Source organism: Oncorhynchus keta, chromosome 34, assembly GCF_023373465.1.
Source record: "Oncorhynchus keta strain PuntledgeMale-10-30-2019 chromosome 34, Oket_V2, whole genome shotgun sequence".
Lineage (NCBI taxonomy): Eukaryota > Metazoa > Chordata > Actinopteri > Salmoniformes > Salmonidae > Oncorhynchus > Oncorhynchus keta.
The window spans coordinates 25767609-25782681 of record NC_068454.1 but is presented as its reverse complement, the minus strand read 5'-3'; the positions used below and the strand labels follow the sequence as shown (position 1 = coordinate 25782681).

General features: G+C 43.4%; 1 protein-coding gene across 3 annotated transcripts in view; it reads left to right on the top strand.

The window, feature by feature from the left end:
• Positions 1-15073, top strand: part of LOC118366870 (ubiquitin-conjugating enzyme E2 E3-like) — a 181088-nt gene that overhangs the window by 124742 nt on the left and 41273 nt on the right. For 2 of the 3 annotated variants that reach the window (XM_035749664.2, XM_035749666.2), the window contains exon 2: positions 13727-13934. In XM_035749664.2, coding sequence (XP_035605557.1) covers positions 13727-13934 — 208 coding nt within the window. Of the gene's footprint in view, positions 1-12379; positions 12523-13726; positions 13935-15073 lie in introns of those variants that run through there. The other variant, XM_035749665.1, reaches the window with a different exon arrangement.

Below are 15073 nucleotides of genomic sequence, written 5' to 3'. Positions count from 1 at the left end.
TCTAGGAGTGCCAACAAAGAAGATGGTCAAAGGTAATGAATGTTTTATATTTTATTTGTGCGTTTTGTGTAGCGCCGACTATGCTAATTGTTTTGTTTACGTCCCCTGAGGGTCTTTTGTGGTGTTACATGCTATCAGATAATAGCTTCTCATGCTTTCGCCGAAAAGCATTTTAAAAATCTGACTCGTTGCCTGGATTCACAACGAGTGTAGCTTTAATTCAGTACCCTGCATGTGTATTTTAATGAACTTTTGAGTTTTAACGAGTGCTATTAGCATTTAGCGTAGTGCATTTGCATTTCCAGATGTCTAGATGGGACGCCTCTTGCTCCTGTAGGAGCAAGAGGTTGAAGACATGAGTAACCACCACGCTGCATTTCGGTCCGACTCTCTTTCAACAAACGAAGAACGCCGTTACAGAATCACCCACCACACACGGACCGAGTGGCGTGGTAACAGGCAGCGACAGCATGAGCAGCGAAAGGAGGATGAATTATTCGGAGAATGGACATGGGAAGACGTGTTGGATGGCAAAGGTTGTTACACTTGGGAGGAGATACTGGCCGGAAGAGATCGCCTCCCATGGGAACAGGTGGAGGCACTAAGGAGAGCAGAGGCAGCCGGAGATAGGAGCCGACGATACGAGGGAACATGGTTGGCAAGGAAGCCCCGAAAAGCAGCCCCAAAAAAATATTGGGGGGGGCCTTACAGGGAGTATGGCTATGCCAGGTAGGAGACCTGCGCAAACTCCCTGTGCTTACCGGGGGGCTAGAGAGACCGGGCAGGCACCGTGTTATGCTATGGAGCGCACAGTGTTTCCAGTGTGGGTGCATAGCCCGGTGCGGTTCATACCAGCCCTTCGTATTGGCCGGGCTAGAGTGGGCATCGAGCCAGGTAAGGTTGGGCAGGCTCGGTGCTCAAGAGCTCCAGTGCGCCTGCACGGTCCGGTCTATCCAGAGCCAACTCTCCTTGTTTATCGTGAGGAGCCAAGGAGGAGACCAGAACCAGAGCCGGTGTTAGAGGTGAGCGAAGCAGAGACTGTGAAGGAGTTAATGGGGAAAGTGGAGGAGAGAGTAATGAGGGAGTTGCTAGTATGGTGCTATAGGTACGATATTCGTCCGACGGAGCGTGTCGGGGATTTAATGGCACCTGGGTCAGCAATCCATACTCGTCCTGAGGTGCGTGTTAGTCGGCTGGTGAGAAATGTGCCAGCCTCACGCACTAGGCCTCCTGTGTACCTACCTAGCCTTGCACGTCCTGTGCCAGTCCTGCACTCAGGCTCTCCAGTACACCTTCACGGTCCAGTCCATCCTGTGCCACCTTCACACACCAGTCCTCCGGTAGCAGCTCCCCGCACCAGGCTTCCTGTGCGTGTCCTCGCTCCAGTATCACCAGTGCCAGCACCGCGCATCAGGCCTACAGTGCGCCTCACCTCTCCTGTGCTGTCGGAGTCTCCTGTCTGTTTAGCGCTATCAGAGCCTTCCTCCTCTACAGCGCTGCTGGAGTCTCCTGTCTGTTCAGCAATATCATAGCCTTTCTCCTCTCCTGCGCTGTCGGAGTCTCCCGCCTGTTCAGCGCTATCAGAGCCTTCCTCCTCTACAGCGCTGCCGGAGCCTCCTGCCTGTCCGGAGCAGCCTGAGCTGTCAGTCTGCATGAAGCAGCCAGAGCTGTCAGTCTGCAAAGATCTGTCAGTCTGCAAAGAGCTGCCAGTCTGCAAGGAGCTGTCAGTCTGCAAGGAGCTGTCAGTCTGCAGGGTGCTGTCAGCCTGCATGGAGCAGTCAGAGCTGTCAGTCTGTATGCGGCAGCCAGAGCTGTCAGTCTGCATAAAGCAGCCAGAGCTGTCAGTCTGTATGAAGCAGTCAGAGCTGTCAGCCTGCATGGAGCAGTCAGAGCTGTCAGTCTGTAGGAAGCAGCCAGAGCTGTCAGTCTGCATGAAGCAGCCAGAGCTGTCAGTCTGTATGAAGCAGCCAGAGCTGTCAGTCTGCCTGAAGCAGCCAGAGATGTCAGTCTGCAAAGAGCTGCCAGTCTGCAAGGAGCTGTCAGTCTGCAAGGAGCTGTCAGTCTGCAGGGTGCTGTCAGCCTGCATGGAGCAGTCAGAGCTGTCAGTCTGTATGCGGCAGCCAGAGCTGTCAGTCTGCATGAAGCAGCCAGAGCTGTCAGTCTGTATGAAGCAGCCAGAGCTGTCAGTCTGTATGAAGCAGCCAGAGCTGTCAGTCTGCCTGAAGCAGCCAGAGCTGTCAGTCTGCAAAGAGCTGCCAGTCTGCATAGAGCAGCTAGATCCGCCAGTCAGCCATGATCTTCTAGATCTGCCAGTCAACCAGATTTTTCCAGATCTGCTAGTCAACCAGAATCTTCCAGATCTGCTAGTCAACCAGAATCTTCCAGATCCGCCAGCCAGCCAGGATCTACCGGAGCCTACTACCTGCCTGAGCTTCATCTCAGTACTGGGCTTCCTCTCAGTACTGGGCTTCCTCTCAGTACTGGGCTTTCTCTCAGTACTGGGCTTCCCCTCAGTCCCGAGCTGCCCCTCAGTCCCGAGCTGCCCCTCAGTCCCGAGCTTCCCCTCAGTCCCGAGCTTCCCCTCAGTCCCGAGCTTCCCCTCAGTCCCGAGCTGCCTCAGTCCCGAGCTGCCCCTCAGTTCAGTGGAGTTCTGGGTGAGGACTATTAGGCCATGGTTGGCGGCGAGGGTGGATTATCCCAGGACGCGAAGGGGAGGAACTATGACATTAAAGGAGTGGGGTCCACGTCCCGAGCCGGAACCACCACCATGGACAAACGCCCACCCGGACCCTCCCTATGGTTTTGAGGTGCATCCGGAAGTCCGCACCTTAGGGGGGTTCTGTCACGCCTTGGTCTTAGTATTTTGTGTTTTCTTTATTATTTGTTCAGGCCAGTGTGTGACATGGGGTTATTGTATTGTCGTATTGGGGTTTGTGTAGGCATTAGGATTGTGGTTGATTAGGGGTGTGTCTAGTATAGGCTTGGCTTCCTGAGGCGGTTCTCAATCAGAGTCAGGTGATTCTTGTTGTCTCTGATGGGGAACCGTATTTAGGTAGCCTGGGTTTCACTTTGTATTTCGTGGGTGATTGTTCCTGTCTCTGTGTAGTTTCACCAGATAGGCTGTAATTAGGTTTCCCATTCCGTTTTGTTGTTTTGTATTTGTATCAGTTATTTCATGTACCGCGATTCATTCATTAAAGACATGAGTAACCACCACGCTGCATTTCGGTCCGACTCTCTTTCAACAAACGAAGAACGCCGTTACAGGGGCACTACGGAACAATTTTGTTTATAGTGTCAATTTCCCGACTATAACTCTCAGATATTTTCATATCTTATCAAAACAGTTGCTTATTAATGAATTGTATTACCTAATCAGTCTCATTACTGAACGTTGCAAACCCTTGGATATCTGCTCGAACCCTAGCATAGAATCATAAATCAGCGATATGCAAATTGGCTTAATTATTTATTTACTAACTAACTTAATCAATCACAAAATTACATAAACTCACACACAAATAGTTCATATATATTTGTTACTACATGATACAAACAAAAAGTTCCTAGCGGACTAAAAAATTACATAAACTCACACACAAATAGTTCATATATATTTGTTACTACATGATACAAACAAAAAGTTCCTAGCAGACGAAACCGATATGACGGCATGGTAGACAAAGGAAAGGGGTGGGGACTGCTCAAGAGCGGGAAACTCAGAGGATTACTAAACTCATAGATACTTTGAACATTAACAACCGGTCATTTGAAAATAAATTGCAATTATATATCTACGAGTGTCTGCCTTTGTTGTCCCTCTCTGCGATTGTCGGTCTGTCTGCTGGATAGTCAGTCTACAGAGAGCCTCTGGATTGTCCACCAGAGATCAAAGTCGTAGATTGTTAGAATGGAAACTTCAGAGTACCATTTGGAAATGTTCTTAGATCGAATGTGTTTACCAGACTAAAATATTTCAACAGATGTAGTCTGAATATTTGCTCTTTGGTTTGTAGATTTCTTATCCATTTCAACGTGGGAATGATCTCCACGTTCTCTGGTCTTGTCCTTTGGTAGAGTTGTAATTCTTAACCATTTAAACATGTAGCGTCAGCTCCAGGTTTTCTAGTCTTCTTACCATTCGAGACGTCCAGCTTACTTCACTTTGGCACAGTTGCCAACCATTTCAACATGTTTTCTGATCTAATGTAAATTTAGTCTGAAATGGGTTTCATACTTAGTAGAAGAAGGGGGTGTTCCATGACGCCTGCTGTTATGGCTGGGCTCACGGGGGTGTGGCCATTGACCTGTTAAACTTTATATGAAAATCCATACACTCATTTAGAAAGCTAACAACATCACATTTCATCTTTCACAAATAGTCTAATATGTAATCATATACGTTTCACAACATTTAGATATACACCCCACAATTGAGAAGTGTACTCAACTAAAGACACAGTCATGTGTGTTTCCTGTCCTTCATGAGATCACCCAATGAAACAGACTCGACATGACTGTCCCTTAAGTGTTCACGGACCACTCCCACATTCTCAAAAATATAAATATTGTTTAATTCTCCCATTTTGGGGATTAAGAGTTTTGGCAAGGAGAATGTCTATGTTCTCCATAGGCTCGCTCCCTCTATACTGAGAGTTTCTACCAGGAATGTATGACAGTTGTGAAACCTGATGTAGGAGAGAGAGTGAGAGAGCCACGATATGCACCCAAAAGGGCCACGTTGTGACACATCAATACAACCAGTTTACAAGCTGAATGTATTGTCACACGGTTGGTTGTAATCTAGTTGTTGACATCATTACAACCAGTTTACAAGCTGAATGTATTGTCACACGGTTGGTTGTAATCTGGTTGTTGACATCATTACAACCAGTTTACAAACTGAATGTATTGTCACACGGTTGGTTGTAATCTGGTTGTTGACATCATTACAACCAGTTTACAAACTGAATGTATTGTCACACGGTTGGTTGTAATCTGGTTGTTGACATCATTACAACCAGTTTACAAGCTGAATGTATTGTCACACGGTTGGTTGTAATCTGGTTGTTGACATCATTACAACCAGTTTACAAGATGAATGTATTGTCACACGGTGAATGTACACATTGGTTGTAATCTGGTTGTTGACATCATGTTTACAAACTGAATGTATTGTCACACGGTTACAACCAGTTTACAAGCTGAAGCTGAATGTATTGTCACACGGTTGGTTGTAATCTGGTTGTTGACATCATTACAACCAGTTTACAAGATGAATGTATTGTCCAGCTGAATGTATTGTCACACGGTTGGTTGTAATCTGGTTGTTGACATCATTACAACCAGTTTACAAGCTGAATGTATTGTCACACGGTTGGTTGTAATCTGGTTGTTGACATCATTACAACCAGTTTACAAACTGAATGTATTGTCACACGGTTGGTTGTAATCTGGTTGTTGACATCATTACAACCAGTTTACAAGCTGAATGTATTGTCACACGGTTGGTTGTAATCTGGTTGTTGACATCATTACAACCAGTTTACAAGCTGAATGTATTGTCACACGGTTGGTTGTAATCTGGTTGTTGACATCATTACAACCAGTTTACAAACTGAATGTATTGTCACACGGTTGGTTGTAATCTGGTTGTTGACATCATTACAACCAGTTTACAAGCTGAATGTATTGTCACACGGTTGGTTGTAATCTGGTTGTTGACATCATTACAACCAGTTTACAAACTGAATGTATTGTCACACGGTTGGTTGTAATCTGGTTGTTGACATCATTACAACCAGTTTACAAGCTGAATGTATTGTCACACGGTTGGTTGTAATCTGGGTGTTGAAATAATTTCAACCAGTTTTGCCCACTGGGTATGGCCTGAGTCTAAATTTCTGCCAAAATGCAGCTGGCCTGGTCAAACCAGGAAGGAATCACCTCAACAGTAAAATAGATCATCCCTCAGCTCAACTATAGACCAGACATGGTAACAGAGGGAGGGATGCTAGATGCTCTTCATCTGATGGAATTTGAATGTGGCAGTTTGCCCATAAAGAGCTTTGTGTGTGTGTGTGTGTGTGTGTGTGTGTGTGTGTGTGTGTGTGTGTGTGTGTGTGTGTGTGTGTGTGTGTGTGTGTGTGTGTGTGTGTGTGTGTGTGTGTGTGTGTGTGTGTGTGTGTGTGTGTGTGGTGTGAGAGTGTGCACGCATTTATAAAGAGTAGAGTGCCTCTATCTGTGTGGCCTTGAGAGGTGTATTTAAAACTCTGCTCAAGTCATCAGAGAGTCGTCAGAGACTATTCTCAATCTAAACTGCCACAGTGAATATGTATTTTATAGCACCTTTTACTTATGGCTGTGAGATAGACGTTAAGGCAAATACATTTCATTACACCGTTTTGTGTTGAGGTCTAGGGATGGATTCTGTTCATGTTAACCATTTCAGATTAACATTGGGTCAGACTGGTTTGAAATGTTGCTGAGTGGGTGGTGAATATGAATCCAGATAGGTAATAATGATGGCTAAATCCTGCTTCCTAGCATAGAATCGAAACGAGAAGAATAAGGAGGAGAGTGAAAGAGAGAGAGCATGAGAGGAGACAGAGAACGAGAGAGAGAGGAATAACTGGAATTCCTCTCTTTTCCCTGGCAATAATTAATGGTGGATATTAGTACAGCACATTTCAATTTCAACACCATGCAAACTGCACAGTGGTAATCAGAGGACATTGGGCTACATTACGGGAGGGAGGGGGCCTGAGGGGGGATGGAAAGAGAGAGGGAGAAAGCGAGAGAGGAGTCTTGAGAAGGGGCTATTCAGAGGCTATATACTTTATATTAATCCAGGTCAACAGAGAACATATCGGAGCTAAAATAAAATCTTGTTTAATAAATCCTCAGCGGTCAAGACAAAGCCAGCCCAGAAGTGCTGTGAACATAGCCTATTCCCAGATCTGTTTGTGTTGTATATGGTACTCCTGTGGTTATTGGCATGATAACGACTATATACGAGTTGGTGAGAGTACAAACAGATGGGACCTAGTTACTATGCATCACCTTCCCCAAGTCATCCCCCACATGCCTCTGTCTTTAGGTGGCCTTTCATACAGATCAATCAGAATGTCTATGGTGATTCCTCACCTCCAAGTTGTAATACACCTGCAATATACCTCAGAATGAATAAAGGGTAATAATTCACAGATTCTCACCCCCATCAGCAGCTCTATTCATTGGTACTCCAATTACCACACACTGCGCCCCTCCCCCGCCCCCCTCACATACAAACACACATGGGCACACACGTGCGCACACATGGACGCACACACTCGCAGTCATAAACACACACACACACACACACACACACATGCGATGGGGCAGCCAAAGCGTGAACTGTGAACACTGTGTGATGAAAACAGAAGGCTCATGTCACTTCAGTAGAATATTGTAATCAAAGAGGGCTTATATTCACAAGCTGCGTTCCAAATGGCACTCTATTCCCTAAATAGTCCACTACTTTTGACCAGAGCCCCGATGGGCCCGGTCAAAAGTAGTGGACTATACAGGGAATAGGGTACCATTTTGGATGCAAATGTCCTCGCTAAGCCCTCCCTTTCGCACGTCTCCAGATAAGCAAAATCTACAAACTAATCATTAAACATACATAGTCAGAAGGAGTTATTCACACAATGTCCTCCCCTACAAAACTATTGGATTACAACAATGTAAATATTTGTTATCGGTGTATAAAATCCATCAGAGAGAGCAATGTCTAGACAAAAGAAATGTAATAGTCAGCCTGTTATGTGTAATTGTGCGGCAGAGCTACAGCTACAGCTACAGACAACATGTGAGAAGCAATTCCAACCAAACAATGTTAGAATTGGTCAATAAGCAAAGAAATGACCACCACCATATTAGATAAAAGGAAATCGGATCCGGTATCAAATTGACAGATGCAGCAAATAAACAATTAGCCTTTTCTTTCAAAACACTGCATTTAACTTGATTAGAACCATATGGCAATTATCCACAAAGACATCAGCGGTATTAACACACCATATCATGGAATAATTTCAACATACTTTTAAGGCAATATTATCATCTCCAGTCTACAACTTCGCACAAGAGTCAACCTGATAAAATTTAAACGACAGTGAAAACAAATAGCTCTGCAGCTCTACCCAATATCAGAACACTCGGTGGCAATCCTCTACAGCACTCCATTTCATGTGTCCCAAATGGCAAAAGTAGTTCACTATTGGAAATAGGGTGCCATTTTGGACACATTTGTTTCTGGAGAAGGAACAACCCACAACTAAGTTAGCGAGGTGTCTGTCTTCCATGTCTCACCAGGACTTAAATACTTGTGTGAGGAAAAAATGAATTAATCCAAAACCACACCAGAGAGAAAAAACAGCATCAGATTACACAATGTTCTTCTGGGGGAGTTGTCTTTGGCTGCATGGGGCCAGTGACTCAGTGTCAATGAGCACAGTGGTGTGTTATGTCTGGGAGTCTGGATGTCCCAACATGCTGTTTCAGCCTATAGACCTAGGAGGAGCAGGAGAAGGCACTTTCCCGAGGAAAAAAAGGACATCAGATTTCTAGTGCCCTTTCACTTTTGAATTATTTTAAGAAAGGACAATTGGAAGATACAGAGATAGAGGAGCTTTGACAGAGTAATCAGAAAGGGGGATCAAACCCCCATCACCATGGGGGATACGTGGTTTGGAGTCTGCAGCACTTCCACTACACTCTTTACACTCTTAGAAACAAGGGTTCTTCAGCTGTCCCCATAGGAGAATCCTTTTTGGTTCCAGGTAGAACCCTTTTTGTTTCCGAGTAGAACTATTTTGGGTTCCATGTAGATAGCACTTTTTTTTCTAAGAGTGTAGACCAGACTGACGCACTAGTGGCTCTGTCTACACTCAGAACTACACAGAGGGCACCTTCACAAAGATGGAATATACACTTCCTCCTCTCTGATTATCGGACCTTATTGACTCGTATCGTCCACACACACATAGTCAGCTCACTCATGGCAAGTACTTCCATATCAACATTAAAAGTACAGTATAAGAGAGGGGGAAAGCTTAATTGACCCAATAAACTAACTCCAAATATAGACATCCCCGATACACAAACACTCTAAGTAAATATCAGGAATAAAAAACAAACAAACATCAATCAATCAATCAAATTATATTTATATAGACCTTCGTACATCAGCTGATATCTCAAAGTGCTGTACAGAAGCCCAGCCTAAAACCCCAAACAGCAAGCAATGCAGGTGTAGAAGCACGGTGGCTAGGAAAAACTCCCTAGAAAGGCCAAAACCTAGGAAGAAACCTAGAGAGGAACCAGGCTATGTGGGGTGGCCAGTCCTCTTCTGGCTGTGCCGGGTGGAGATTATAACAGAACAATGGCCAAGATGTTCAAATGTTCATAAATGACCAGCATAGTCGAATAATAACAAGGCAGAACAGTTGAAACTGGAGCAGCAGCACATCAGGTCCTACCTTTGGACAAACCACTACCACCACAAATACACAGACAGCACTGGAAGGGGACATTTTTAAGAGCAATGTTCCAGTCTAGACACAGTCGGTCTGCACTTGAAGTGCTTGTTGTGAATCTCTGCCCTGTGTACTGTAGCTGTTTCCCTGGGGTGGAAGGAAAAAGAGACAGACAGACAGACAGACAGACAGACAGACAGACAGACAGACAGACAGACAGACAGACAGACAGACAGACAGAGACAGACATCTGTGTGATGAAATATTAATGTCCATTTCCTCTGCTTTCTGTGTACTGAGTCTAATTAAGAACCCATTATTAGTATTATGGCAGGACAATCGTTTTAGGGTCCTGGCAATTCCTAAATGTACTCTCATTTAAAAGAGCCACAAGGTACATTACTTTTATGTATAGTGGCTTTGTAACTCTCTCTCTCTCTGTGTGTGTGTGTGTGTGTGTGTGTGTGTGTGTGTGTGTGTGTGTGTGTGTGTGTGTGTGTGTGTGTGTGTGTGTGTGTGTGTGTGTGTATTTGCGTGCCTGTGTGTGTATGTGGGCGAATGAATTACTGGCTCTCTTGTAAATGCAAACCCATTGTCTTTAGAGTAGCTCTCATATTAGTTTCTATGAGTTACTTTAGTCCATCTTCCTATCGTTCACACCAAAGGCCTTAAAACACTTGAGTAAAGCATTTTATGGTTTGAAAAATGCAGTTGGCTGATTATGATCAGAAATATATAGCGGTACAGTGGTTTTTCTCTGTTATCATAAGGGCTTTTTCAGGTGGCAATAAAGTGTTACTACACTCATATCATGGATGAGTGATGAAGGACATCCTGCAGCTTTCAGTAAAAGGCATGTGCATTATGTTCCATTACTTTGCATACTTTTGAAAAAGGAGCTTGACCGCTTCAGTTAAGCTTAAAAGAGTTAAATCAACTGGAAGTTGGATGTAGACAAAACACGAATGATAACATTGCAGATAATTGTATCAGTTGACCTACTGATTCCTTCAAAGACATTCCTACCTTTATTTACCTTGAGGTATTATTCATGAATAATTGACTTGCACATATTCCTCTCGCTAAGGGGAAGGGAAGCGATTACAACAAAGATACAATAAACCAAGGACTTACTGCCCTACTTCCTTTTGCTTTTATATTCTACACAATAATGAATACCAACCCATTTTTCACTCTGTTGATATATGCCCTCCAGAGATGTATCTATTCTCTCCCTACTGTACATTTGATTCATATCATGGCTGAGTACAGCCTTGTAATTCATTTTCATCACATCTATTGGAAAACTCTGTTTTCCTTTCTTTTCCCTGCTGTCAGTGAGCTGTCACAGACGATAAGGCCCAGACGTCAGGCACTTGCTCCCTCCTCTCCTCTCCTCTCCTCTCCTCTCCTCTCCTCTCCTCTCCTCTCGTCTCGTCTCGTCTCGTCTCGTCTCGTCTCCTCTCCTCCAGGGAGCTAGCCACACAGCCAAACTAAACGATCTTCCTTTCTGATTTCACCTCTAGATTCTGTGAAGGAGCCATCAAAACGTATTGTAGCCGATTCTGAATCCTACACTAATCAATGGTGGCATTTCTACAATCTTTTTATCACAATGGTGTGACAAGAACTTGGCAAATAATTTACTGATAATGTTCCCCCCCCCCCTCGATCAATCAAGTATGTGGTTATCTGCTGGGTGTCAAACGTTGCAGCTAATCCTCCTGTTTGCACATGTATCCTGTGGAAGCTGCTGAAGTAGCAACAGATTCAACTCTTTTCCCTCTGAGTAAGTGGCTGACATCTGTACATTCCAACCTGCCACAACAGTTTATGACTTATTTCTGACTCCTGTGTTCTTCATGTTAACACCCTGTCAAGCTGTCATGGCATTCCTTTGAATGTGTGTAGTGCAGAGACGTAGGCCAATTCATAAGCAAATGTTTGAGGTTGTTGGATATTCTTTCATAGCCTGGCTGTCTCGACTCACGTGACAGCCAGGAGGACTTCAAGTTAGGTGTCAGCCAGAATAATCATTTCATGCTTCCGCCGTCAACCTTTAAGTATCTCATACTACACCTGGGTAACCTGGCATTGGAGACAGTACCCATTCAAGACCCAGCAATAGTTTACTATATCACACAGTTAACACAGGTGCTTTATTTGCCTTTGAATTAATGAATCAAATAATTAATGGATGGATGAATGAATGAAAGAATGAATACAGCACCAATAAAGTGCTGTGAGAAGCAATCAATAGAACTGCACCTACTGTAAGCCTATTCAAATAAGATCAGTTCAATTCAATTATCCAATTATGATAAACCTTTCAAATTCATTCAATTAAGATATTATAGGATATGAATTATTAACATATAATGTAAAATATATACCTTTTCCGTTATAGAAAAACAAATGCAGAAGGTAATACATATGTTATAAATTCAGAAGTATTTGGCAATCTTCAACTTGTTCCCAACGGGATACATTATAGCTTTGTCTATATACAATGGATCCGTTCTCGTTCCGTGCACAGCTGCAGTCAAGGCAATCATCACAGAAAACTTCCACAAGGCAACATTGTATCCAACTGTAGTGACACATAACAAGCGTTGTTCAAACCTGTATTCTGTATTCCCCTCCGCTGTTTTGAAGCCCCAAAAACAACAAAATAATAGTCCTACATATGCTCCTTCACTCGAATGAATATCAGAGGATTGCAAGTAGTGACAGACAGTGCATTTCCTGCTGTTTGCTCCATCGTTTGGAAGTGAGAGTGAAACAGATCTCCCTGTCTCAATCTCAATGGACCCAAAGCAACGATTGACTCACTCGCTATCCAGCGCCACCTGTCTCTTCTAAGCCAGTAATGCAGCACCTCCTCTCTTTCCGATTCTCCAATGTTCACAGCTTGGCCGGAGCTCGTCGTCTTCCCGGCTACAATTCCACCGGATTTTAAACACTCCTACCCGGCCTAAATCAGGACGAGACCACGCTAAAGGTAAAGAACAAGCTCCAAGGACCCGGGAGAGTCTAGTTTAGGCGGATAAAGATCGTCCTTTCTTGTTTTTTTCAGCGCTGTCGTGTTAGAGGGAGCTTGCTCAGAACTGACTTCATGCATCAGTTGACTTGGTACACCATGCTGATACTGGAGTCTCCTACCATAACAAACCTTGCCGATCTACAAGGGACTCTATGGTCCGATTTGAAACATGTACTGTTCCTTAGAATGCGTCAATTGACTTATAGTCGATATGCTCCTATTCGTCGGGGATAGACGTATAATAATGGTCTCCTAAAGTGAGAGAAACACGCTATGTTTTATTTAGCTCGCCTGCCTGTCTGCGAGCCCCCTTGCTGCAAATAGGTGCAATTATGCTTTCCTTGCAGCTCTTCATTCGTATTCTCCAAACCAATATTTGTGTGATGGTGGCTATGTTGTAGGCTAGGAGTGTTTTGAATCATTGTTTTCTATTGCTTGGCTTTTGACAGTTAAATCATTCGGGAACTCACCCCAAAACGAAGGTATAGTACCCTGGTCATTAGTCACAAGGATTGAATCCGAGCCTTCTTTTATTACCGACCACAGGGCTTCAAATACACTGCGATAATGTAACAATATTTGCACGCGTGTTATGGGTCTATAAGGGGATTATTAAAAGCCAATTGGATCGAGCTAATGGAATGATTTGGTGACCCTTATCTAACCATATACCTTGATATAGACGTGTGGTGTGACCATTATGGATTATGGAATCATAAAGAACATCGTTTGTCCATCAAAATTACAGTGATTTAAATAAAGTACTCTAATGGATATTATGTGTAAATAGTTTTAGCTTTTGTTTATAAATAACTTTTGATGAATACTCGGTAATGCTCAACATCTAACCATCAAATTGACAGACAGGACATAGGCCTGAATAGGCCTACTCATGTAGGTTACAAAGCACAGACCAACCCACAAAGGGGTCTACCAGTCCAGTGAGTTATGTAAAGTTGAGGAGGTAACCTACATGTCTGATGATGAGCAACACCTATCTCTCTCGGCTGGATATCAATAATCCCAGCTGCAATAACATCATGCGTAGATTCAATGCAGTTATCGATTAGCTGTAGCCTATGACCATGTTATTATCCAAAGTTATGATGTAGGTATCCCAGTTATTGAAACAGTGCATAACCTTTCTGTTCATTCTTCATAGGGGGAATCAACATGTCCAGTGAAAGACAAGGGCGGTCAGATGATGAGAGTCCAAGCACCAGCAGTGGTAGTTCTGATGCGGACCAGAGAGACCCGGCAGTGCCGGAGCCCGAGAGAAAACAGCAGCCCGCCACACCCCCCCAGCAACAGAAGAAACCTACCAAATTATCCAGCAAGACTACCGCCAAGTTGTCCACTAGTGCTAAAAGGTAATGTCTTCATTATCACTGTCTTCTTCCAATTTGGAATAATTCATAATTACTGTAGCCGACATCCTGCTAAACTGAGTAGCCTAATATAAGAATTATGGTTAATTTATAATGCTTTAATCCTTTGAGTCACAAATCCTATTATGATAGGAGCCATTTCTTTGAATCTATTATTCAGGTGCCAAATACGATTATTAAAAACTACAGCCATTGTACTACATTATCATATGTAGTAAAGGCTTTATTATTAAGTTGTTTGATCAAGGTTTTGTGAAGTATTGATAGTGAACTATTCTCCTCATCATGTCACAACATTTAATGTTGTGTGAGAGGAAGATAGTCACTTTAACATACATAAATGTTTAGCAGTTTTCAAGATTATCTGAACTTCAAAAATAAACAGAATGATCTACACAATAGCCCTTAAAGTGTCAAACGGCGGCAGGTAGCCTAGTGGTTAGAGCGTTGAACTCGTAACTTAAAGGATCTCTGAGCTGACAAGGTAAAAATCTGTCGTTCTGCCCCTGAACAAGGCAGTTAACCCATTGTTCCTAGGCCGTCATTGAAAATAAGAATTTGTTCTTAACTGACTTGCCTAGTTAAATAAAGGTAAAATAAATAAAAAAACACAATAACCAAGCCTTAACCCCGCCCCTGTTTCATTCAAAAGCTGTGGAATGGGGCTGGAGAAATGCAATCACTTTCAAATTCATGGACAGCGCTATGGATGCACACGGACTGACCGTCCATGATATTGAAATGATAGTTTCAACCATGTTTTAAGGCTATATAGGGTTTGTTTGCATTTAAGTTGTTTACAAACAATGGAGTTGTATTCTTCAAGAATCAGTGGGTACATGTCATTAATTTATAAGTCCTAAAATGGATGTAGCAACTGCAGATTGCCCCTTATATGTATCGAATACTAACGGTAGACCAGAATAGAAATGTATTTAAAGGCAAGTATGTCAAAATCCTCCCCTTTTTCTCCCTTACGAACTGTTAATAATGCTTTAGTAACAGCCCCCTACGCAGCTCTCTCTGGTTTAAAGCCCTTGTCAAATATACCCGAGGTCCTCCCCCCTCCCTCTCCCTTCTTTGCCTCATTTGCATATAAGCTTTAAAATAAAATCTTTTGT